This window comes from Camelina sativa, chromosome 7 (genome assembly GCF_030686135.1).
Source record: "Camelina sativa cultivar CO46 ecotype springtype chromosome 7, ASM3068613v1".
Taxonomy (NCBI): domain Eukaryota; kingdom Viridiplantae; phylum Streptophyta; class Magnoliopsida; order Brassicales; family Brassicaceae; genus Camelina; species Camelina sativa.
Genome location: NC_141886.1, coordinates 22,690,740 through 22,716,687, shown reverse-complemented (window position 1 = coordinate 22,716,687; position 25,948 = coordinate 22,690,740). Strand labels below are relative to the sequence as shown.

General features: G+C 30.1%; 2 protein-coding genes and 1 pseudogene across 3 annotated transcripts; 2 read left to right on the top strand and 1 right to left on the bottom strand.

The window, feature by feature from the left end:
* The first annotated feature begins 1,843 nt into the window (after nt 1–1,843).
* On the top strand, nt 1,844–5,812 carry LOC104701669 (putative alpha,alpha-trehalose-phosphate synthase [UDP-forming] 8). Its single transcript, XM_010417404.3, has 4 exons — nt 1,844–2,268; nt 2,783–4,808; nt 4,898–5,171; nt 5,294–5,812. The coding sequence occupies exons 2-4, from the start codon at nt 2,827–2,829 to the stop codon at nt 5,612–5,614; spliced, it is 2,577 nt and encodes an 858-aa protein (XP_010415706.1). The 5' UTR covers nt 1,844–2,268; nt 2,783–2,826; the 3' UTR covers nt 5,615–5,812.
* A 2,588-nt stretch (nt 5,813–8,400) lies between these two features.
* Nucleotides 8,401–11,597, top strand: LOC104701668 (uncharacterized). Its single transcript, XM_087459150.1, has 7 exons — nt 8,401–8,898; nt 8,976–9,056; nt 9,157–9,339; nt 9,944–10,114; nt 10,206–10,418; nt 10,509–10,597; nt 10,680–11,597. Exons 1-7 carry the CDS (start codon nt 8,811–8,813, stop codon nt 11,379–11,381), a joined length of 1,527 nt encoding a protein of 508 aa, XP_087315276.1. The 5' UTR covers nt 8,401–8,810; the 3' UTR covers nt 11,382–11,597.
* A 3,364-nt stretch (nt 11,598–14,961) lies between these two features.
* On the bottom strand, nt 14,962–16,471 carry LOC147941592 (putative F-box protein At1g70960 pseudogene; annotated as a pseudogene). Its single transcript, XR_015562890.1, has one exon. The product of XR_015562890.1 is annotated as a putative F-box protein At1g70960 pseudogene (transcript).
* Between the last annotated feature and the right edge of the window lie 9,477 nt (nt 16,472–25,948).

Here is a 25,948-nt window from a genome sequence, read left to right as displayed (position 1 = left end):
GGTTAAAACTAAAACAATATAATATATTCTTTATATATGGATAGAGCCTCTAGTAGATCGTGTGTAGGCGTTTCTTCATTGACCGGTGGATAACATCAACAATCCAATTATTTATTTTTTTAAACGTTGTTTCCACTTTTTATAGAGTTTATAGATTCTATGTGACTATGAAACGACTTGTCAACAAAACACACATATCTTTTTTTTTTAGTAGTTTGTTTAGAATCAATTTGTATACGGTTGGTTTAGTTTGTTGTGTATTGATAATTATTTTTTCGACTCTTGATTAATATTTTTCTGATTTTAGTCTTAATGATTTAATGAGATATGCATGCAGTATCAACTAATCATGTTTAAGGGGATAATGTGGACAATTTGGTTTAAATCTCTTTAAATATTTTCTTGTTGTCAACCCTGAACCTTAAATCTACTTAAATTGAATGGTTTGAATAATTATATTAACAATAGTAATTAAACAGATATACTTTTTCCGGTGTTTTTTTAGTTTTGACCGATTCCAGCGCTATATTAACAGCCGTTTCTTAATGGAAAAAAAAACAGTTGTTTAATAAATACTTAGTACTAGGATTCATAAATCATTTAAATAGGTTAGTATACTAATATAATCAGGTTTTTTAGTTAGTTAACATAAATATTAGAATATTATATATAATATGTTGTATTTGCAAAATTTACCCTATAGTAAATTTCTTTGTTTTGTAATATCAATGCACTTATATATATTTTTTATTTTGGTGTTTTTACAATAATTAACAATAAATATGTGTATTTTCAAAAATTCAATGAACTATGATTAAAATCAAATTTGTTTTAAGATCATGGTTTTGTGCATAGTCTTAAACCATGGTCAAAAATACAATGAAATATGATTAAAATCAAATTTATGGTGATTAATAGTGTTTAAGACTATGGTTTTTTGGAAAATCATTTCAAAAAAGATTATTGCACAAAAATATACTTCAAAAATGTTAAGATAGATTTTAAAAATATATATCCGTTTATAAAAATTCAAATCACATCATATGTTGAAAAAATCTAATATCTTTTTAACTTTATGTATTAAATAGTAATTCAAATAATTAAAAATAATATTAAATAAAAGGAGATTCTCAAAAATAGCACAACAATAAGTTTTTGTTCCAAAATTAGCACAACATCTCTAAAATTCCAAAAATAACACCAATTAATCTATGAAAATTAAATCCTAAATTCAAAATACTAAACCCTACCTCTCAAAACTATAACCTAAATGTGAAATTGAGAACCCAAACTTAAAAAAACAAAATTCTAAAAATTAATTTTAAATATTTTAATGTGTAATAGTGCTATTTTTGGAAAATTATGGAATGTGTGCTAAGTTTGGAAAAAAAATTTGTTTTAGTGCTATTTTAGAGTATTTCTCTTAAATAAAAGTGAAAGGAGAATTATATTTTAATCTAATATATTGCTTTAAATTAGATAGATAGATTTTAGGAAATTTGAAATTAATATTATCAATTGTGTTTGTTTGTAAGGATTGTAGAGAATTTAATTAAGACTTGTTTAGATGCAAAGATAAAAAAAAATAGCACGAAAATGTATTTCAAAAATGTTAAGATATATATAAAATGTAAAAAAGGACCTCATATATTATCCATAAAAACACCACACAATCAATAAATATGTAAGATACAAGTTGCTAAATTTAAATCCAAATGCCAACACAACAAGATTATACTATTATCTTAAAATTGTATATCCATTCTACAACAACAAAAATATATACAAAAATTTGGTCCACCACCATATAAAACATTATACTATACAGTTTGCAACTTTTTGCATCTACCAACTCAAAAAATTAGAAGATAAGAAGAAGGTAAAGGGGGACATCCACGTAATTTCCAATGACGGCGTCCCAAAAAAAAAGACCTATCCAAAAACATTATCTCGAAAAATAAAACCCGTACAGAGCAAAAAAAAAAAGCTACTAATATTATTATCAAATAGTAGTATATAATACGCAAAAAAAGATCGTAAGGAAACGTGTAATATGCACATTTTGCTTCTTTTTTTTTTTTTCGTTATCTGCATTAATCTATCTCTCTTCTCTCTCTGTATCTCTCTCTGAGTGGTGCGAATATCCAAAACAGTTCTGTCCGAGTCTCTTTCGTCTTCCTCCTCCGTGAAAGCTTTTTTAACCTTTCTTCTTCTCCCATTCGTTATTGGTTTTTTAGTGATCAATAATATACAACCACAACGGCCAAGGTGAGTCTCACGGTGATTTCTTTGTCGTCGAGATTTGAACCACTTTTTTTTTTTTTTTTTTTTCTTTCTTCTCATCTTGTTTCATCGGAAACGTTTATATAAAGATTATATATTTGTCTACATTTAGGTTTCGTTTATGTTTACTGTTTCGTTGCTGTGTGTGTTAATATTAATTTGACGCTAACACTGTGATAATATTTTTTAATGTAAAAACCTCGATCCGTAATTTTGTGATTATAATTAGCCTGAAATGATGATTTTGTTACATAGTTAGGTTTTTTTTTTATGAATCGATCTTGATTATTTTTTTGTTTGAATTCAGTTTTTATATGGCTATAAATATAAAAATAAGTTATGAAGGAACCAGTTTCTTTTAAATGGAAATGGTGATTTAATATGTTCATAATTATAATTATATGTACTTGAATCTGAAACAAGAAAGTTTTGTTTTTTTGAAGGTTATTGATTTTTTTTTGTTTTATTTGTTTTCTTTGTTGTTGTTGTCATTTTTAAGGTTTTGGAACAAGACACAAGCACTTAGCTCTGTTTCTCTCCTCCATGGTGTCAAGATCTTGTGCTAATTTTCTAGACTTATCATCTTGGGATCTTTTAGATTTTCCTCACACTCCAAGAACTCTTCCACGCGTCATGACTGTTCCGGGTATCATCTCCGACGTAGATGGAGACAGAGGAGATTTATCCTCCGAAGTAACAACTTCTTCCTCCGGTGTTTCACGTCAGAGGAAGATCATAGTTGCTAACATGTTACCACTCCAATCCAAAAGAGATGCGGAAACTGGTAAATGGTGTTTTAACTGGGACGAAGACTCTCTTCAGTTACAACTCAAAGATGGTTTCTCTTCAGAAACAGAGTTCCTCTACGTTGGATCACTTAACGTTGACATCGAGTCTAGTGAGCAAGAAGAAGTATCTCAGAAGCTTTTAGAGGACTTTAACTGCGTTGCAACGTTTTTGTCTAAGGAGTTGCAAGAAATGTTCTATTTTGGTTTCTGTAAACATCAGCTCTGGCCATTGTTTCATTACATGCTTCCAATGTTTCCTGATCATGGAGATCGTTTCGACAGACGTCTTTGGCAAGCTTATGTCTCAGCCAACAAGATATTCTCAGACAGGGTTATGGAAGTTATCAACCCTGAGGATGATTACGTTTGGATTCAAGATTATCATCTCATGGTTCTTCCTACGTTCTTGAGGAAACGTTTTAATAGGATCAAGCTTGGTTTCTTCCTCCATAGTCCGTTCCCTTCTTCAGAGATTTACCGCACGTTGCCCGTCCGTGACGAGATTTTGAGAGGTTTGTTGAACTGTGATCTTATTGGATTCCACACGTTTGATTACGCGAGACATTTCTTGTCTTGTTGTAGTAGAATGCTTGGTCTTGATTACGAGTCTAAGCGCGGTCATATAGGGCTTGATTACTTTGGTCGAACTGTGTATATAAAAATTCTTCCTGTCGGTGTCCATATGGGTAGATTGGAATCTGTTTTGAGTCTTGACTCTACCTTGGCGAAGACGAAAGAGGTTCAAGAACAGTTCAAAGGGAAGAAGCTTGTTCTTGGCATTGATGATATGGATATATTTAAAGGTATAAGCTTAAAGCTTATTGCAATGGAGCATCTCTTTGAGACGTATTGGAATTTGAGAGGGAAGGTTGTTCTTGTTCAGATAGTGAATCCAGCAAGATCGTCTGGTAAAGATGTGGAAGAAGCTAAAAGAGAGACGTATGTCACTGCGAAAAGGATCAATGAGCGTTACGGTACTTCTGACTATAAGCCAATAGTGTTGATCGATCGTCTTGTTCCACGTGCTGAGAAAACAGCGTATTATGCAGCAGCTGATTGTTGCTTAGTGAATGCAGTGAGAGATGGTATGAACTTGGTTCCTTATAAGTATATAGTCTGCAGGCAAGGGACTCGTAACAAGGCTCTTAATGATTCATCTCCCCGCACAAGCACGCTTGTTGTGTCTGAGTTTATTGGTTGCTCGCCTTCTTTGAGTGGTGCCATTAGAGTGAATCCATGGGATGTAGATGCTGTGGCTGAGGCGGTGAACTCTGCTCTTAAAATGAGTGAGAACGAGAAGCAACTACGGCATGAGAAACATTACAACTATATTAGCACTCATGGTGTTGGTTACTGGGCAAAGAGCTTTATGCAGGATCTTGAGAGAGCTTGCCGGGATCATTATAGTAAACGTTGTTGGGGTATTGGATTTGGATTGGGGTTCAGAGTTTTGTCGCTCTCTCCAAGTTTTAGGAAGCTATCTGTGGAACACATTGTCCCTATTTATAGGAATAAAGAGAGAAGAGCTATATTTCTTGATTATGATGGCACTCTTGTTCCTGAAAGCTCCATTGCTCAAGATCCAAGCGCCGAGGTTGTCTCTGTTCTGAAAGCTCTCTGTGAAGATCCGAAGAACACTGTGTTTATTGTTAGTGGAAGAGGCAAAGAGTCTCTGAGCAATTGGTTATCTCCTTGTGAGAATCTTGGAATAGCAGCTGAACATGGATACTTCATAAGGTATATATGTTTGTCTTGTTTTGTTTTCTCCATAGAGGTTCTGAAGAAAATTATAAAAGACACTATCATATATTTGTTGTGGATGGTAGGTGGAATAGCAAGGGTGAGTGGGAGACTTGTTACTCGTCTACGGATACAGAGTGGAGGTCAATGGTGGAACCGGTTATGAGATCGTATATGGAGGCAACAGATGGGACGAGTATAGAGTTCAAAGAGAGTGCTTTGGTTTGGCACCATCAAGACGCAGATCCAGACTTTGGATCATGTCAAGCTAAGGAGCTTCTTGATCATCTAGAGAGCGTGCTTGCAAATGAGCCTGTCGTTGTCAAAAGAGGTCAACACATCGTTGAAGTCAAACCACAGGTACGTAAAAAGCATATATCTAGTTCACTTCCATCCACACAAATATTTTGCAAATCTTGAGAATACTAGGACTTACATGGAAAGTTATATATAATGGACTCGATGCATTGTAATGAACTTAGGGTGTAAGCAAAGGTCTAGCTGCGGAAAAAGTAATACGAGAAATGGTAGAGAGCGGGAACCCACCGGAACTGGTGATGTGCATAGGAGACGATAGATCTGACGAGGATATGTTCGAGAGCATACTAAGCACGATAACAAATCCAGAGCTTCTGATTCAGCCAGAGGTTTACGCGTGCACGGTGGGAAGAAAACCAAGCAAAGCTAAGTACTTCCTGGACGATGAAGCCGACGTGCTGAAGCTCCTAAGAGGCCTTGGAGACTCATCATCGAGCTTAAAACCAACATGTCACACACAAGTTGCATTTGAAAGCATCGTTTAAAGTGGGACGTGCCAAAGGAAATAACCAAAATAACATAACATCAATATGTAAAAAAAATGATATGGGCTATTGAAGAATTTGCCTCTTTTTCACTGTTTGTTTTGGCCTTTGGGTAAATTAGAAACTATTTTTTTCTCCCCTTTGTATAGCAACTCTTTTTTTTGTTGCTTCTATTTTAAATTTATTAAATTCCATTAATGGGCTGGCTCAACTCAACTACATCAGTCATTATCAAGGAATTGAGAGGTTCATGTTGTTGTTGTCGTTGAGGGACCAACAACTAGAGAAGAAAGTAATTGTTGTTTGTAATTTTATGTCATGTCCATTTATTTCCCCAACGATCATCTCTTCTTCTTTATTATCAACGGTCGTGGCTCGCACGATAATCATCCCACCGCCTTTTTTTTCTTTGGAGTTGTGTTTTGTTTCAAGATTTGTCAATATTAAATTTTTGTTTTTGCCAATTCAATGAATGGTAAGGTTTTAGTCTAAATATTGCTCAACTTGCCTATTTCCATCCCATGAGGTTCAATCGTCACCAAACTATCACCTCTCATTTCCAAAACCAAAAGTATGTGTGAAAAAACTTAAAACGAAAATTTTAGCAAATAGAAAAAATATCTTTGAAAAAAACCAAGATGATTATTTATTTTGATACACTTAACAAACACAAACAAAAAAAAGACATTTCCTATAGAATTAAACAAAAGAGTTCCCTCTTGATGAATCTTCTTTTCTCTGAGTTAAAGTGTTTTTAAAGATTAAAGGGGACCAATTTTCAACTTTCTTTCTCATTGCTCCTTTTATTTTATTTTTTATTTTGTGTTGGCTTTTTACATTTTTCCATATACGCACAAAAAAACTTATTTCTTTTTCTAAAGATATCATTTTTTTTTTGTATCTCATGTTCTTTACTTTGCACTGTTTCCAAAATTTTGGAAGAATCAGCATCCGAAGTTGCATGCACCTAAACTAATCTCAAAAGTTTCATCCAACTTCTTTCTTTTTTTTTAATAACCAGATTTATTACAATTACGATTAGTATATACGAAGACTACATTAACAACCTACTTGCACACCAATTTTGTATGTAAGCAAATCACATCTAAAATGATTGGAAAAAAGGGATGGCCTCAGAGGACAAAAACCAAATGTGCACCGTTGTGCTCACATGAAAAAGACAATAAGTCTCGCTTTCACATTTTTGGTTAAGCAAGTCAACATGAAAATGGTGGTCAAGTGGAAATATATTTAAGAAGAAAGAAAAGAAAAAACGGAACGAGTATAATGTTTGAGACAATATTTTATATATCTTTCAAGTCAAACAAAGTTTGTTTAGTAGATCAGTCAGGTCAGCAGTGAAAAAAAAGATTAAAGAGGTAAAAAAAAACAAAAGAAGAAAGTGAATTTACAAAATAATAGGTAAGAGAAGACTAAAGGCAGCGTGAAACAAGGATTTTGGTGCGAGAATATATGCACTGTTTGATTCACCCTAGTCGTAGTCTAATTACGATTTTACTCCCATAATTTTTAAAAGTTTCATTAATCCGTAACTAAAATAAAAAAGATCGAGTAAAATAGTCAAACACGTTAACCTTCGTACACGTGACGTACTCCAAATGGATATTGAATGACACGTGTGTTTCTTTTATTGGATGTCTTGTTTTGCCAGAGTTAGTGGCTTCTGAGGCCATTCAAAGAAAAAAGCTATAGCAAAAAAAAAACATACAATTAAGTTAATTTTCAAAAAATCTATAAAATTTACTGTATGTTACAATTAATACAACCATATCTAAAATCGGATATAATGATTTTGTAGAATCTTAATTTGAATAATATTTTGTTTTTGAGTAGTTTTTACTAATTTGTATGAATTCAACAAAAATACATGCTATAAACATTTAAGCAAAACCAAACATATAACAAAATTATCAGTATTGTTTAGAATTTTAATATTTTTTATAGAATTATAGAATGAATATATATAGATATAATGACATGTATATCCTGTACCACCTTTTTCTTGGGTGAATTCTTGTTTAACCTTTTAAAATTTAGGGGTATTTTAAAAATGACCATTTTCCTATTTTATTTTTAAAAATATATTTTCATATTATTAATTTTTTAAAATATTCATTTTTATGAATAAAATGACTAAATTCTAAGTCCTAAACTCCAAATACTAAAATCTAACTCAAAATTATTCTCTAAATGTAAAATAGAACAGCTAAACCTAAAAAAAATTCTAAAAATCAGTTTAACATAATGTAATTGTGTATAAAATGATAAAAAAAAAATATTCAAAAAATTGATATTTTTGAAAAGAAATATCTGAAAATGATCATTTCTAACAAATTATCGACAATCTAATACAAAGTTTAGTTGTTAAAAAAAAATGTATGTTCTAAAAATATTATATAAACCATAAAAGATGAATAAAGGTCCATACCATAAACTTTCATACTAAAAAAGTAGCTACAATCTTTACCCCAAAAAAAAAATCTAATATATGATATAAAACATTTGTACTTATTCTGTAGTTTGTAGAATATATTCCATCACATAAATTTGGTAAAAGCAGATCTTTTTTTCTTTTTTTCTTTCTCATAACCTAATATAAAAGCTGATCTTATACACACATAAACTAAACTAATTTAACCACTACGTCCAGAGAATATATTTCGAGTTTTATTCTTTCTAAATTCAATTAAGTTAAGTTTTGATATTTCCTAATTAATTAAACAAACAACGAAACTAAATTAATCACCAACCCATACACAAAAAATAAAATAAAAGTGACGACGTTGATCGTATCACATGGAGATGAGTCTCTCTCTCTCTCTCTCTCTCTCTCTCTCTCTCTGTCTCCTTGTAAAATAAAACCTTTCCCCTTTCCTTTTTTTCTCTCACTGAGACGACACTCTCTCTTCACTCTTTTTTGCTTATCAACAAACAAACTCTGCAAAAAACTCTAACCTCTCCTCTGTTCTCTCTCTCTCTCTCTCTCTCTCTTTCATCAAAGTTTAAATCTTTGCAATTGTCCGCCATTATTTATGCTTCTACCAATCTTTACTTCCCCCCCCCCCCCCCCCCCCAATAAGAATCTGTGTATGAAGCTAGGGTTCTTACTCTTTTCCTCTGCCGCTTCTTCTCAAGTTTAAAAATTGTATCTTTCTTTTTTTCAAAATCGAATCAAATGGGTAGAGACTTTCTTGTTCTGAGTATTCTCATTCTACTTCTTTCTGGATTTGTATCTTCAGCTCCTTCAGCTAATTCTCCTGCAAGTAAGTGTTGTAATCACTTGGCTTCTCTGCTTAATTGTTTCAAAATCATACGATTTTTTTTTCTTTTTGGGCCGCAGAGATTGTAAGTGGGTTCATCTCAAATCATGGCTCTTCACTAATGAAATGGTTATGGTCACTCAAAACCACCACCAAAACAAGTTCGAATCTTTTCCCCTTTTTCTGATCATAAAGCTTGCTTTTTTAAAAAATCTTCAAGATTAGGTTTTTTTAACAGTTAAAGGTTTCTCCTTTTTTTAGAATCAGCTATTGCGACTAGATCGATGGTCAAATTCGAAAATGGGTATTCAGTAGAGACAGTGTTCGATGGAAGCAAACTCGGTATTGAACCGTATTCGATTGAAGTCTTACCTAACGGGGAGCTACTTATTCTGGATTCTGAGAATAGTAACATCTACAAGATCTCATCTTCTCTTTCACTATGTAAGTTTGTTTTTTAGAGTTTCTTTTTAATAAAATCAGTTTCTGGGTTTGTGTCATAAGACTTTTTTTTATATAGATTTGAAGTGATTCTATATGATTTTGATGATGTTGAGACCACGCTTGTTCTTTGACATCACCTAAAACTGAATGCACATGGGGACTGTATGTGTACAAAGATGCTACATATGGAAATTGATATATATATATTTTTTTTTTGGTACTTCAAATTGTAAAAATTCCAGTCTTTGAGCTATATTACTATTTTATGGAGATGATTTTGCTGTATCTTTGTCGTATCTGGGATGAGTTTGTCGGGGATGATATCAGTATAATAGTACCTTTTTTTTCACTTTGTTTGCTGAATCTGACTTTTTCAAAAGATGAGATCTAAAACAAAAAAGTGTTTCTCTATGGAAATGGTCAAGAATAGAAACTTCGCTTTACTTGAAAAACCTGCAGCTTAAACTGGTTTGTATGTCGCTAGAAAGTGAAAATAAAAACTTTGTCTCTTTCTCTGCATTTTCAAGAATCTAACTACTACTTGGCTGAGTTCTTGTTTTTGAAATGTTCTACGTGAGTTTTAATTATATGGAAACATTTGTAGATAGCAGGCCAAGACTGGTTACTGGCTCCCCTGAAGGATATCCGGGTCATGTGGACGGGAGATTACGTGATGCGAAGCTGAATCATCCTAAGGGGCTTACGGTTGATGACAGAGGAAACATATATGTGGCTGACACTGTGAATAATGCTATCAGGAAGATAAGTGAAGGAGGTAAGAGTTTGTTTATATTTTGAGATTGATATCTAATTACATTCATGGAAGGGTTTTTGGTGATTACTGAGTTTAAAAACTTGCATTGTAGGAGTTACAACAATTGCTGGGGGTAAGTCAGTTAGAAATGGAGGGCATGTAGATGGACCAAGTGAAGATGCAAAGTTTTCAGACGATTTTGATGTTGTTTATGTTGGAAGTAGTTGTTCCCTGCTCGTTATTGACAGAGGAAACAAAGCCATCAGAGAGATTCAACTCCATTTCGACGACTGTGCTTATCAGTATGGAAGCGGGTTTCCTCTTGGTAAACACTTGCAAAAACACCAACCCTCTTTCTGTTTTGTTGTCGTTTGATGCTTCGAATAACCAGTCTCTGAATGCAAACGTATTGCAGGAATTGCGGTTCTCGTAGCTGCAGGTTTCTTTGGTTATATGCTGGCTCTATTGCAACGAAGAGTCGGTTCTATCGTGTCTTCTCATAACGTAAGTGTTTTAAGTCTTACCTAAAACATCCCAAACATTACCTTTTTCTTTTGCCAATACTATTCAAACCTTTCATGCACAGGATCAAGAAATGTTCGAAATGGATCCTGATCAAAAGCCTAGTAAACCATCCAGACCATCTCTGATTCCAAACGGAGATGAGCAACAAGAGAAACAAGAGGAAACCTTTGTGGTGTCCTTGGGAAAACTCGTTTCAAATGCTTGGGATTCTGTTATGGAGATTCTAAAAATAAAGCAGACAGGAGGAACCAGTTATCAGCAATACCAAGGGATGACAAAGCAGTCTGCTGTATATAACACAACAACTCCATGGCCGATTCAAGAGAGCTTTGTGATTCCAGAAGAAGACGAACCTCCTCCCGTTGAGCCAAGGAACCCAACTCCAAGAAAAACTTATGCTTTTATGTCCAAAGATGCAGAGAAAATGCAGCAGCTGCGTCAGAGCCGCGCGTTCTACAGTAGCTGGGACGCTGAATTCCCTAATCAGCAGCAGCAACAACAAAAGCAGCACCAGAAGCAGCCGCAGCATCGAAGGCATTACTCATCGATCCCACACACATACTATGAGCAGGACAGTGAGAAAACTAATGAAGTAGTCTTTGGAGCAGTCCAAGAACAGAGCAGCAAGCGTGTGGCTAAGCCTAAGCCTAAGGCTATAGAGTCTGGAGATCAGATGAATAATAATAATAATAATACTCAACAGAATCTTCACTACAGAGCTCATTCTGTTAGTTACCCATATGGATACTATCCATATACATGAAAAGTCTCAGGTTTTGAGAGTGGGAAAACCAGTCTTCCTTGATAAGATTATGCTGGTAATTTAGAAGTTTTTGGGTATAGGTGGGTATTTTGAGATTTCATTGCGAGGGAATGAGAATTTTTTAAGATTATGCTCTTTGTCTTGTAAGAAAAGTCTCATACTTTGATTGTATTGGGGAATATATTATATGAAGAAAATATAAAAGTGGTTATGTAACTTAGGCTTTGAATTGAAGAATCAAATGTCATGAACTTGTTGTATACAGCATTGTTAAACATTAGGTTTCACGAAGACAATTGGAGATGGCAAGAGTACGAGAGTTTGGCTCAATAAGTGGATATTAGAGGATTTTCCAAGGCGACCCTTCAATAAGGAAATGAATATTGACTTGAATTTAACGGTATCCTCCCTGATAACGCCTACTAGTTTTTAGAATATTCAGAGATTGCAGGAACTGTTTCCACCGGGTGATGTCACTCGAATTAGATCATTTCCACCGGAACAGAGTTTACATGATAGGTTTATCTGGGCGTTCACACAGAATGGAAGGTATTCGGTACAAAGTGGAAATTGGCTTCTTACATGGAAGGCATAAAATTCAGCTCCTATATCAGATGCTGAAGTGGAGTTGAATAAGGTCCGTCAAACAGAGAATTTGGTCTATAACCACCGAACCAAAGATCCACATGTTTTTATGGAGAGCTCTATCAGGTGCTTTAGCGGTAGCTGAGTGCATGCGCTATCACGGGCTCCAAGTTATCTGGTATGTCAGGAATGTCGGGAAACTATTTCTCATGCTTTTTGGTTGCTCGTTAGCAGTTCGAGTTTGGAATGCAGCTCCTTTATCATTACCTTCACAAGGTTTATCACTCTCCTTCTTGCTAAAGCTATAGCGGACTCAGAGGAATGGCTTAAACAACAAAGTCTCACATTTGAAGCGATTGATCTTACAGATCGTACAAGGGTCAAGGAATCACATCGTTGGTTTAAACCGAGGTCAGGTATATTAAAATGCAATGTTCACTCTACTTGGCTGAATGATTCTTATGTTTTTTTGGTGGAGCCTGGATTTTGCCCAACCATAATGGGGATGTCCTCTACCATGCGAGAGATGCCTTTTTGCCATGAATAAACCGAATATCTGCAGAATTAAATTGCATTGGCTGGTGTCTTCAAAGCTTATGTGATCTTAATATAATCAGTTGTGAAGTATGGACAGACTGTCAAGCGGCCTTAGCAGCTCTCGAAACGCCGCTTGACTGGTCAACATACCGTTCAGAGGTGGAAAGAATCACTAGAGTAATACAGGTAATGGGGGAGGTTTCTTTTAAGCGCTCTTCACTGAAAGCTAATTGCTTGGCTAGGGATATTGCTTCGAGTGTTACACGAGATGGACGGCTCACCTCATATTTAGCTTTAGGTGGTCCGGCGTGGTTACACAACTTGATTGAGCGAGATAAGCAGGATGGAGGCTGAGGTTTTTCTTCTCTAATGTTTGCCCTTTAATTCTTTGTTTCTCACTAGTTTAGTGTTTTACTCTCTTTCCTTCTTGTCAAACTATTCTATCCCCTATATAATAAAATAGAAGTATACAACATTGTTTTATAGACTATATAATTTTAATAAGTTGGTTACAAATAGGTTATAGATTAAGTTTTATATTATTTGTATAGTCTGAATTTATTATTTCCAAAAATCTTAAAGAGAATATTCTAAAGAATCATTTAATATCATCTAACTTACCATATTAATTTCCTTTACTAAATTATTCATCAAATAAAATCCTTTGATATCTAACTAAACATTTTAATTTGTTAATTATTATTATACTTCACCTCTCATTTTTATATATGAGTCTATTTTGTGAAACAAATAAATTATCATATTATTTATTATAATTAAAAAATAGTTTTATTTCCGGATATACCATAAGTGGAATTTTTAAAAACACATATAAATGATTCAATCTATAAAATATTCAATTTTTATTAATATTATTCTTTAAAAATAATATCTACTGAACTAAACATTTTACTGAGTAAGGGGTCAAAATTTGAATATTTAAATTTTAATTTCATACTTTTCTGTTGAATTTTATAATTTTATATAATATAATAAACTTTAAATAATTTATTTTGAAATATTTTTAAAACATTGAAACTTGATATTAAAGTTAGAAACTATAAACACTCTAAATTGGTTTGTTATAGCAATGTCAATAATATGTCACTATAATATGAAAGAATTTCAAAAAACCAAGTATATTAAAACAAAAAATATAACAATATATATTGAATCACTCATAATATAATAACTCGCTTTATAAAACCAAATTCATAAAGTTATGTCTTATAATGACATTAAAGTCACAATGTAGTATATATATTGTTGAAATAACTTCACGTACATAAACTAATACAACATATTAAAATTTTATTTTAAAATAGAAAATATAAAAAAATTTGTATAAAATAAAATTTAACCAGTGTTATAGCACGGGTACTTATCTAGAATCATTAACAATATAAAACTTACAAAATAAGTGTCTTTTTCAAGTCATCATATTTAGCATATGATTTTATTGCACAATATTTTATCCAAACAAACTTTTAAAAACAATCATATAGATTATATTTTATAAAAATATTACAATATCAATAAAATGAATTTCAACCCGTATTCTAGCAGTGTCTTAATCTAGTTAGTATATATGATTCTAGCGTTAAAAAATAGTATATATATTCTTATAAATATGATGTCAAAGTATATTGATTGGTTGGTTTATATAGTTATACTAGATTTATAACTTGTGCGGAACTATAATTTTTTATTATTAATGCGAACTGTCGAATATAATTATAGTTATTCAATAAAAGTATAAATATATATATATATATATATCAAATTTCTTTTATTAAGCGATATATAATATTTTTTTAAATATTTTTTTACAATTAATTTTTTTTTATTTTTTGGTATACACTCGCCATCTCTTGCGTCTATCTTTTTTTTTACATTCTACTATCTTATTTATAATATATTAATTATAAAAACATATCATAACTATTTTGGTGGTGAAGATGTGAGGAAAAAGCAAGAAACCTCAATCTTCTTCTTTTAAAGTCCACACACGATACACATTTTATTGTAAATGTTTTGTCTTTGAGAACTAATTAACTGAGAATTCCAAAGAATTTTAATGGAATTTTCTTAATTTGGTTCTCTTTATGATGCATTATTGGTGTTATGGATATGATGAGCATTTTGCAATCACTGATTTGATCTTCTTGTATCGTCAATATTATTGATATATTTGTATGAATTCTGAAATTCTCAAATAGGAGTTCATGGATATGGTGAATGTTCATTGAGAATTTTGCAAGTGGTTGTGTTTGATCAATAAGAGCTCCACTTACAGTTTTACTATTGGAGAGGGATCATTGTAATTAACTTTACAAAGGTTCTTATTTAAAAAAAATACAAAATTTACCGTTAAAAAATTTAAGAGCCTAAAAATAACATACAACCAATAAAGATGGTCTTATAGACAAAGTTTTCTCTGTGTGTTTTGGTCAATCCATTCGTCAACGTAGCTTACAAATTAATAATAGGGGGATATACCCAAACCAAATGTGTTATATAAACAAGCTTTTAATTCATCAAAAGGCTCACAACGGCCAGAGAAACAGAGTATAGAAACGTCACAAACGTAACGTTTACTGTTTACATATGAATTAAACAAACATTATTAATGTATTATTTAGCATAAATAAAAGATCAAACGACAATAGACATGAAAACGAACAATCCCAATAAGATTATAGTATTATTAGTCGAGAGACTAAAATTATTATTTAGCACCAACCAAACCAGTTTCGGATACTCAAACGGACGACCCGACCACCGACTCTCTTGTTCCTTTAGATAAGCATAGGAGTATCAACATGATCCAAGTAGCATCGAAGACAATAACTCAGCCCCCCTGCTTGCATCTTAAATTGTCTGTCTTTGGATCTTAATAGTAAACACAGATTGATATTTCGCCATCAATCTTGTACGAATAGCGCTTCATTGAGAAAACAAGTTTTCCTGTTCTGGTGGTACCTCTGAAAAAATACAGCATAGGCGCATCAACTATTTTTTTTAAAAAGAGGGATCTCAATGTCGTTTCTTGACCAGGTTCCTGCGACTTCATTTCTAACCCATATGTCACGTGAAAATTGAGAGTCATCCACTAAGGCAACCGCACGATTGTAATTCACCAGTTCCCAACCAAGATTTAGATCATCCATGCAACCCGACACATCCCAACCATTCTCAATATTCATGTCCTCAGGTAACTCAGTGACACTAAACTCTTCAGACCTCACGTTAAACATCATTACCAGACCTCTGCCAGTACTGGACTTAGCTCGATAGTACAAAACTCCTTCTTTGCATAGTCCTTGCGCACTAGGAGTTGGAGAATGCTGATGCTCACATGTGATCCGTCTCCAAGCTGCTTCGTTCGTTCCTATCGTGAAAATATGTTGTCCATCCTTGGTTACTTATGCTATGCATAACACCTTGTACACATCCGTGAGTTCATCGTATCCGAAGAAAAACATTAGGGGTGCGCTTTTGTTAGGCAGTGGGATCTCAGCTAAATGCTTACGTTTGTTCGTACCCGGATTGAAAATCATAAACTCTGTGTTTAAACGAAGACATATCAAACCTCGGACGGGTGAAGAAGCCACGTATCCTGGGTCTGGAGAAAGAAGCACTTGTTGCTCACCAGAAGACAACAATGGTTCCTCTTCTTGATAAGCAGACTGAAACAACAATGGTTCCTCAATTAAGTATCTGGAGGATGTTATTTGATATTGATCGAGGCTTTGTCGTCGATCGGCTCAAGTAAAGCTTTATGAATTCTTTTGTGCGGATAAGCGACGCCCATATCTTTGAGGTGCAGATGCATTTCATCAAGGTTTTCAGAGGCAAACGTGACAGTATCTCCGTTTGTATCGCTAAAGGAAGTTCTTCGAAACTTGTCTCAATCACAGCCATTTCTCTTCTTTTGTTTTGAACATTCTCCATTTTTCTCTCTTCTTCTCTCTCTAATGATAACTAAATGTGGTTGGTGACGAAAAACACAGATGTATTTATAGAGGAATGATTCTGATCAAGGCTTTGTTACCAACGTTGTGAGAGGGTGACTTTAGTTTAACTTGTTGATTAAGTTTGATTTCATTGCTTTTACATGTAAAAACAAAAAAAAGAGAAGTATTACTAAAATTATTAGCCAATTAGAATATATATTATTGGATACCAACCATGAGTTTTACAGAGTTTGTTTCATCCTACACGGTTTTAGTAATTTAGTGCTTTGAATACAATTGAATCACACGTCAAAACATTAATATTCAAGTTATCTTTTTAAAAAAAAAAGAGGTTTTCACTTTAATTTGTTTTGTACACAACTGTGAAAAATAAAGGTGACACAACTCAAAACTTACTCATTTTTATGACTAAATTAACAAGAGATGTTTTGGTGTTAAGCATGACTTGAAAGGTTTCCTTTCATCGTAAATATCTACTCATCAATCCACAAAATCAGTTAAAAATATAGAAAACACGTTTTAACCCTTTTAAAGGTTTTCAATATTCACTTTAATTCTTTGTATTATAAACTTACTTTCCAATTCCATAAAAATTCTTTATTTTTAATCCACTCGTTGAAAAATATTATGATTTAAAATTTAATAAAATGTCGTTATTATTAATAAGTATACTATTCACTATTCAGAGTGTTATTAATTTATTATTGGTTATAGTCTTTATAGACTTATAGTAACTTAACTTCACAGTGTTACAAAGCTCAGCCAAACAGTAAAAGAACAAAAGCAGAGGATAAAGATTGGTTGCAACAGAAAGCAACGTAGCAATTGCAAATCCAAATCTTTAGCCGCACTCTGTTTTCTGGTAGTACCGACCATTTTAGACAAGAAGGTGCGTATAATACTTGTGTTTTAGCCAGAACCTGGTTTGTTTCTGTTTTCTCCAAGTATTTTGTCCTCAAGTTCTATAATAGACAGGTGAAAAATGTCATCGTTTTTAAGAGAAAGAAGAGCTCGTTCGCTAACATTTGAAATGGAAACTAGTAAAACCTGTACTCATCTCCAGCTTAAAAGAATATAAATTAAATTTCACATAAAAAAAATACACCACTACATCAATGATCATTTAACTCATATATTTAAAATAAACAACTAAAACTGAAATTAAATAATTTTTAAAATAACCTTAAAATAGTATAATACTATAATTTTGAGGTAGAATATATTTTAGTGAAACTTCTGCATATCTTGTGAACTCAAGTGAGACGGTCATACTGTAATTTTGAGACAGATACATACATACTAAACATACACTTGTAGGTTTTATAGGATAACTTTTGTAAGGGTTAAAAATTTTTAAACATGTTACAAAATATGAAATACTATATGACAAAATAAAAAATGTTAAAAATACAATTAAAAAAATTGTCTAGCGGTTTACCGCGTGTTTAAACCTAGTATACGCAGAAAAGTCTACATATTATATGTCTTGTATGATAAATCAATGAAATCAAAGAAATATGATACAAAAATTATAATTTAAAGATATTATATTAAAAAAAGAATTTTTCACAAATCACACTTATTTGAGTTTTTCTTTCATCTTTTATCAAAGTCAAATCTTCTTTTCATACAATAGCCATATTTAATATTTTAACTAAAATACCCCTAACCTAACTCTTGTTTCTTGTTCTCTCGTAACTGTGATACATTATCACTTATCAGTTTAGTTTGGTTATAATAGGTAATCTATATAATAATAAAAAACAGAATAATGCGAGCAACAATTGTGTTTTTTCAATCGTACCTTTTGGATATTTTCTGAAAAGTCGTGATGGATCATTAAAACGGTTATTTATGAAAAGTTACAACTGTTTACTGTAAAGTTGTGTTGATTGGAACATTCGTATCTTTTGAAATATATATATATATATATATATATATTTGTCTGTTTGAACTGTTTTCATTTTTTTTGTCATGACACAAAATAAACTAAAAATTTCAATCTCAACGGTTTATTCATTTTTCTAAATTATTTTATAGCATTCATTCTTTTAAAAATCAAGAAGTTTCTCTAATTATTAATTTAACAAAAGATTTTTGGAATGATGAATCTATCTGAAAAATTCTTAGGTTCACCCCTAGGGGTGAACCTTTCTCATTCACCCCCTCTAAATTCACCAATCAAAATACAATAAAACACCATGTCATATCATATTTATAAAATAAATTAAAATTAAAATAAAAAAGACAAAACAAATTAAGGAAACAAATTCTGTAGAGGTTTTTATTAAGGAAAATATATCGGTTTAGGTTTATAAAAGAGAATTAGGGTTAAATTTTACAACTAAACAAAATTATATGTCGGTTTAGGTTTACAAAAGAGTGGTTAGGGTTTAGATTTTATAATTAAAAGAAATTATATGTCGGTTTGGGTTCACAAAAGAATGGTTAGGGTTTAAATTTTGATAATTAAATAAAATTGTATTTCAATTTGTGTTTATAAAAAAGTGAATTCGGTTTAGATGTTATAATTAAAAACTACAATATAATGTTTAGAATTAATAATTTTAAAATTAATTGATATACAGAATTTGTTTCTTGTTTCTTTAATTAAAAATTTGTTTCCATAATTGAGAGGGGGTGAATAAGAGAGGTTCACCCCTAGGGGTGAACCCAAGAATTGTCCATCTATCTCGCTATATAATAATAACAAACCGAAGAAATGCGAGCAACAATTGTGTTCTTTCAATCGTACCTTTTGGATATTTTCTGAAAAAGTAGTGATGGATAATTAAAATGGTTATTTATGAAAAGTTACAATTGTTCACTGTAAAGTTGTGTTAATTGGAACATTCATATCTTTTAAAATCTATATATTTTTGTTTATTTGAACTGTTTTCATTTTTTTTTCCATGACCCAAAATCAACTAAAATTTCAATCTCAACTGTTTATTCATTTTTCTAAATTATTTTCTAGCATTCATTCTTTTAAAAATCAAAAAATTCCTCTAATTATTGATTTAACAAAAGATTTTTGGAATGATGAATATATCTCGAATAAATGCCACCAAAAGTTATGTTTTTTCAATCGTACTTTTTGGACAATTTTCTAAAAAAATCTGTAGAAAATTTAAATTGTGTGTTTTACACAAAGTTGCTATTGTTCATTGTAACGGTCTTTTTGTAAAGTTGCAACTGTTCATTGTAGAGTTATGTCTATTCTAATATTCATATCTTTGGAAATCTATATATTTGTCTTTTTGAACTGTTTTTTTACCAGGACATAAAATAATATAAAATTTCAATCTCAACGGTTTTTACAGCTCCCTAAATTATTCTCTAGCATTCATTCTTTTAAAAGTAAGATATTCCTCCAATTCTGAATTAACAAAAGATTTTTGGAATGACGAATCTAATTTATAACTTTTAGTTAGTTTTATATATGAAAAAATTAATGAAAGTACCTATATATAATAGCAATCCGAATAAATGCCACCAAAAATTGTGTTTTTTCAATCGTACTTTTTGGATATTTTTTCAAAAAAATCAGTAGAAATTTGAAATTGTGTGTTTTACACAAAGTTGCGATTCTTCATTGTAACGGTTTATTATTAAAGTTGCAACTGTTCATGATAGAGTTGTGTCTATTCGAATATTCATATCTTTTGAAATCTACATATATTTGTCTGTTTGAAATGTTTTCATTTCTTTTTGCCATGACACCAAATAATATAAAATTTCAATCTCAACGGTTTTTACAACTCTTTAAATTATTCTCTAGTATTCATTCTTTTAAAAGTAAAGAGATTCCTCCAATTCCTGATTTAACAAAATATTTTTGGAATGATGAATCTAATTTACAACTTTTAGTTAATTTTATACCTAGAATCTTTTTCCAAGAGTTAGATGGATTATATAATGAGCTTTTGGATTTGACTTTTGAATATGGTAATAAAGATGTCTTCTATTTAAAAGCAATTTATATGAGTTTGTAGGTATAATCAAGTGCAGACACACACAGTTGCGATTTTTTGTAGTACCTTTTCATAAAAAATGTTTTTATTTGTTTTTTTAAATTCATATGGTTGTATCTGTTCATTGTAGAGTTCGGTCTTTTCACTATATTTTATTTATATTTTTTCATCACAGCTTTTTGTTGTAATAGGTGTGTCTATTTAAATAGTCATGCTTTTTGAACTCTCTTTATATTTGTCTCTTCATCACTAATTAACAAGTTCGTTGAAACAAATTTTTCATTTTATGTTGAGTCTAGATAATTGAATATATTCTATAATCTAACTAAAATTTTAGAAATGATTATAGCAATAGAGAAATTTTATACAACTTAATTTTGAATTTACATTTGTGTCTATTTATCTTAACTTTCCATTTTAAAAAATATTTTAATATTTAAAAATAATAATAACAATATGAATAAATGAGATCAACAATTTCGACTTTTCGTAGTATTTTTTTTGTAAAAAATTGGTTTTATTTGTTCTTTTAAAAAAAACTCAAACAGTTGTATTTGTTCATTGTAGAGTTGTGTCTTTTCACTATTTTATTCATATTTTTTCATCACAATTTTTCGTTCTAATAGGTGTGTCTATTTAAATAGTCATATCTTTTGAACTTTCTATATATTTGTGTCTTCATCAATAACTAACAAATCATTGTTTGTTGAAACAAATTTTTCATTTTATTTTAAATCTAATTATTTTGAATATTTTTTTTATATATCGAATATTCATTGTTATTCTATCATCTAACTAAAATTTTAGAAATGATTATAGTAATATAGAAATTTAATAAAACTTAATTTAGAATTTACAGTTGCGTCAATATATCGTAACTTTTGGTTAAAAACTATTTTAATATTTAAAATTTATTTTATTTTGTTCTTAAGAGTTGTGTATTTTAATTTTAATTTACCGTTGATACTTTTTCACTTATTATTAAATATATTTTTAGTTATAGTTATTTAATAGAAAATTACATTACTAATTATAACCATTAGTTCAATATTTTCAGTAAGGATCACTTTGTTATAATGATTTTTTCTAATTGTAACTCTTTACCATAATTCTTCATAAAAATATCTTATATTTATAATACTTTAACCAATATGTTTTGCAAAGTTGCATCTATTCTACATAATATTTTTTTGTTATAAGTTTTCATTTTGATGATTGTGTTTTTATTAACAGTTTATGTATTTAAACTATTCTGTTACATTCAATAATTTCATAGTGTATAATTTTAAATTTTAAATTTAAATTATTTTTTCTAAAATAATTCCCGCGACATCGCGGGGGTCTGAGTCCTAGTTTTAATTAAAATAATAATTAATAATTAATAAATAAATTATTTTATAAGTTCAAAGAATATAAGAAATGAAAAATCCAGAAAGCGTTACGTATTCTTCTCCCTTTTATTTAATTTTTTCAAGCCTCCGTGTGTGATATTTCCGGCATAGACCTATATTGATTTTGTTGTTCGTGTTCGATTCCTGAAGAAATTTATCTATTTTTAGTCTATTGTTTTCATTGATTTCTTATCATTTTTATTCGATTTTGAAAAATTATCTAATTTTCAGTTGAATGTTGCACTGTTTTCTTATCACTTTTACTCGACTTTGAAGCCATAGTGTTTTCATTGATCTTCTCAATTTTTGACGAAGTCTGATTTCGTCTGTTTATATTCAAACTTAAATAAGATTATTTTTAAAAACTCTTACGAATCTAAATTGATCATCTGCATTGAATTTTTTTCCAGTTCTTACGTATACGAGTTACAAATATGATTTTTTCCAGTTCTTACGTCCAATCTGGTGTACGTTTTCTTTTATTTTGTATATATATGAAAAACCTGTGTACGTAGTTGTTTTATATTTTTTGTGTGTGTAGATGTATGCAATTCAGATGAATATAAATTTCTTGTTTGTTATAAGAACATTAATTGTTTTTTAATGTAAGTATGCGATTTGTGTACCTTTTTCTTTGAATTTGTTTTCACCGTACACTATAAAAAACATGGTGAAAACCGACGGAATTTTAGACAATAACAAATCCGTTGGGATTTCCGACGGATTACCGATTAATTTTCGATGAAAATGTATTCGTCATTTCGATGAATATTACAGAATATTGATTTTGTATACGTGTATGTATGTTACACTATGTACCATTATGATTTTGGTGTACACAATATTTATAGAATCTGGATATTCTAAACATTTTGTTGATTTAATTAAGCTTTTATACTAAAGGAAATAAGAGTATTCATAACATCAGAAAACCGTGATCTAAAGATATGACAGGAATATAGAAAGCGCTATGTCTGCTCTCGTTATAATGGGTCTGACACTTTACATAACGTTACACATAAACTTGAATTTTAATGTGTACATACTTTTTAACTGTGTACATCTAATTTATCAAAATTTTATTTTTCATTGAGTCAAAAGATTTATAGGAAATAATAGTCCCGCGTTATAACTTGCATTAGCTATTTGAGTTATGGATCTTTGTGAACTTATCGAACTAGCTTAACTTGTTGGTCGACATGTGTTGTTGGTCGACATGTGTTTTTGCATGTGTCAGCTGAGTTATTGAGTATGAAAACTTTAGACATTCATTCCATAATCTATAGGTTGTTTGTTTATTCATGTTTCGTAGTTGAGAAACTAGATCGAAAAAACAATAATCATATTATATATCACTTAATTTTCTTATAATTTTCAGAAACTATATAATTATTTTTCACAAAATTTTCAAAGTGCCCGTTCCAAAGTCGTTAATTACATATCGCATAGTCAATTTTTATCCAAATTAGTGAAAGCTTGACACTTTAATTTATCTACCTATGTTTTTTGATTTCATACTTTTATATAAAATTTATTTCCCTTTTTTTAAAAATATATTGAATACATTGTTTTTCATTATTCGAATTTACCCGTTTCAGTTTACATATACTATTTCTCTTCTTAATATGATAAATAAACTGGACTTTTCTCAAAATTTAATTATTGTTTCTTAAAGTATATATACTTAATTAGTAAATTAAATTACTTCAAAAAACATTGATAAAGCATATATTTAATCAAATAATAAATCCTTTTAGGTTGTAATTTTAATTGTATAATAGTAGTATTATTCCATAAAAATTGGTTGGCCATTCTTTTATGGTGTTTTGTCAATATTTTAGTGTGTAAGTAGAATACTGCAACCCATACCGAAAATAAACATGATCATCATCTTCATTAGCTGGAAAATATACAATATTTTTGGTAATCTATCAATAATAATAAAATACAGCCCATGTTTGTTGAAAATGTTAAAATAATTTTGTTACGGGGTGTTAAATCTCATCCAATCCCATCCCATCTCGTCTCGTCCTGATCCACCCAGTTAGAAATTTTATGTCCCATAACCATGCTCTTTTAAATAATTACCAATATAATAATATTATTAATAAAATTTTCTCTAAGAAATTTAGACGAAATACATGTATTCTCTATTTGAATGTTTAATTTGTATAGTTAATAGAAATTATAACTCTCAAAATATTTTCCAAAGTACTCAAAATTCTCAGAATACCCGTCTGAAGATAGTTTTTTACACGTCATATAGTCAACTTTAAAAAACAATCGTTTAAGTAAAATGTTTTCTATTATACGAATTACCCATTTATGTCTCATATCCACTACTTCTCATCGTAATACCATAAATAGATTGGACTTTTAATCATAATTTAATTTACATTTTCTGATATGAAATCATGTGCATAAACATTAATATAATTTCGATTATATTAAGCGTATATTTCAAAAATCTTATGATTAAAGATTTTCAGTTCGTCTTTTGATTCGATTTCGCTAGAAATTTATGTTTCAATTTTTGAATGTTTCAATATTAAGTGCTGTGATTTTTTTGATTATTTGCTTTATTTTAAATATTTAGACCATGTAATAAATCGATTATGTATTTTCAAATTAGTTTCTATACGATTTTGGTAACTATTTTTAAGAAATTTATTAGTTGATAGACGCTGAAGATCCGGTACATTTATGATGAAATTGGTTTTTTTCCTTCTTTTTTGGGGCATTCTCAAAAATACCCCATTTTCTATGTCACTTTTTAAATATACCTTTCTATGTTGACCATTTTTAAAACTACCCTTCTTTATTAACAAAATGGCCAAATTACCCTTTCTTTGAATGACAACAAAAATGTACAGTCACCAAAATCAAAAACTTTTCCCGCCAAAAATTATTTTTTCCCGCCAAAATCGAAAACTTTTCCGTCAAAAAATATTTTTTTCCGCCAAAATCAAAAAAATTCTGCCTAAATTTTTGAAATTTATACCTTATAAAACATTGTAAACGCTTTTAAAAGTAAAAACCTTGTGAAAGCATTTACAAGTTGTTTAAAAATCTTTTAAAAACCTTTTAAAAAACATTTTGAAAACCTTTTAACAAACATTTTGAAAACCTAATAAAAACCTTGTAAAAGCGTTTACAAGGGTGTTTTAAAAATCTTTTAAAACTCTTTTAAAAATCTTGTAAAAACGTTTACAAGGTGTTTATAAGGTTTTTGTAAGGTTTCTACCTAATAAAACCTTTTAAAAACCTTGTATATTTTTTTTGGCGGGAATTTTTTTCGAAATTCTTTTGGCGGAAAAATATGTCAGAAATTTTTTTGGCGGAAAATTTTGTTTTTATTTTTATTGAATAAAATATTTTTATGTAAGGGTAAAATGGTCATTAAAAATTAAATGAGGGCAAAATTAAAAATGGCCAAAAAATGAGGTATTTTTGAAGAGTGTATATCAAAAAGGATATTTTTAACAAATTCTCCTCTTTTTTTTTGTAGAGATTTATGATTTTGATAACTAATTTTAAGGAATGGTTTTGTTAATATAGCTGCTAATGGTGGTAACATTTATTATTGAATGAAATATATTTAATTTCTATTTTATGTATTGCTAAACTTGTGGAAAAATATTTGAATTAATAAATTATAATTATTAAAGTTAATAATTTGAATTTGCTAAAGATCAGCTTTCTATATTAATTATTAGTCTATATTCAAAGATTTTTGATTATCAGATTAGTACAAATCAAAAATCGAATTCAAAAATTTGAATTTGATTAAAAAGTGAGATTGATGATAAAAAGGATTATATTAGTATTAATTTAAAAATATCATTGATTTTTAAAAAAATTTGTTACCAAATTTAAGAAAATTAATCCGATTTAATTTAAATGTTCGAGAATTATGGAAACTGCAAGATTATTTTTGAAATTTAGTATGGGAAGTAATTAAGAAATAATTTATTTTAAAGATATCAAAATTTATTAATTAAAAATCTAGTAAGTAAGTATTATTTTAGTATATTTTAAATAAAACATAATTTAGTAATTTATACTTCCAGTAATATAGTAAATTTATTCCTCCCGTAATATAT

Excerpts from the sequence above, each read along its gene's own strand:
- LOC104701669 (XM_010417404.3), top strand. The coding sequence starts at position 2,827 with ATGGTGTCAAGATCTTGTGCTAATTTTCTAGACTTATCATCTTGGGAT. Across the intron at positions 4,809-4,897 it reads GAACATGGATACTTCATAAG|GTGGAATAGCAAGGGTGAGT; the intron begins GTATATATGTTT and ends TGTGGATGGTAG. Across the intron at positions 5,172-5,293 it reads TCGTTGAAGTCAAACCACAG|GGTGTAAGCAAAGGTCTAGC; the intron begins GTACGTAAAAAG and ends TAATGAACTTAG.
- LOC104701668 (XM_087459150.1), top strand. The coding sequence starts at position 8,811 with ATGGGTAGAGACTTTCTTGTTCTGAGTATTCTCATTCTACTTCTTTCT. Across the intron at positions 8,899-8,975 it reads TTCAGCTAATTCTCCTGCAA|AGATTGTAAGTGGGTTCATC; the intron begins GTAAGTGTTGTA and ends TTTGGGCCGCAG. Across the intron at positions 10,419-10,508 it reads TGGAAGCGGGTTTCCTCTTG|GAATTGCGGTTCTCGTAGCT; the intron begins GTAAACACTTGC and ends AACGTATTGCAG.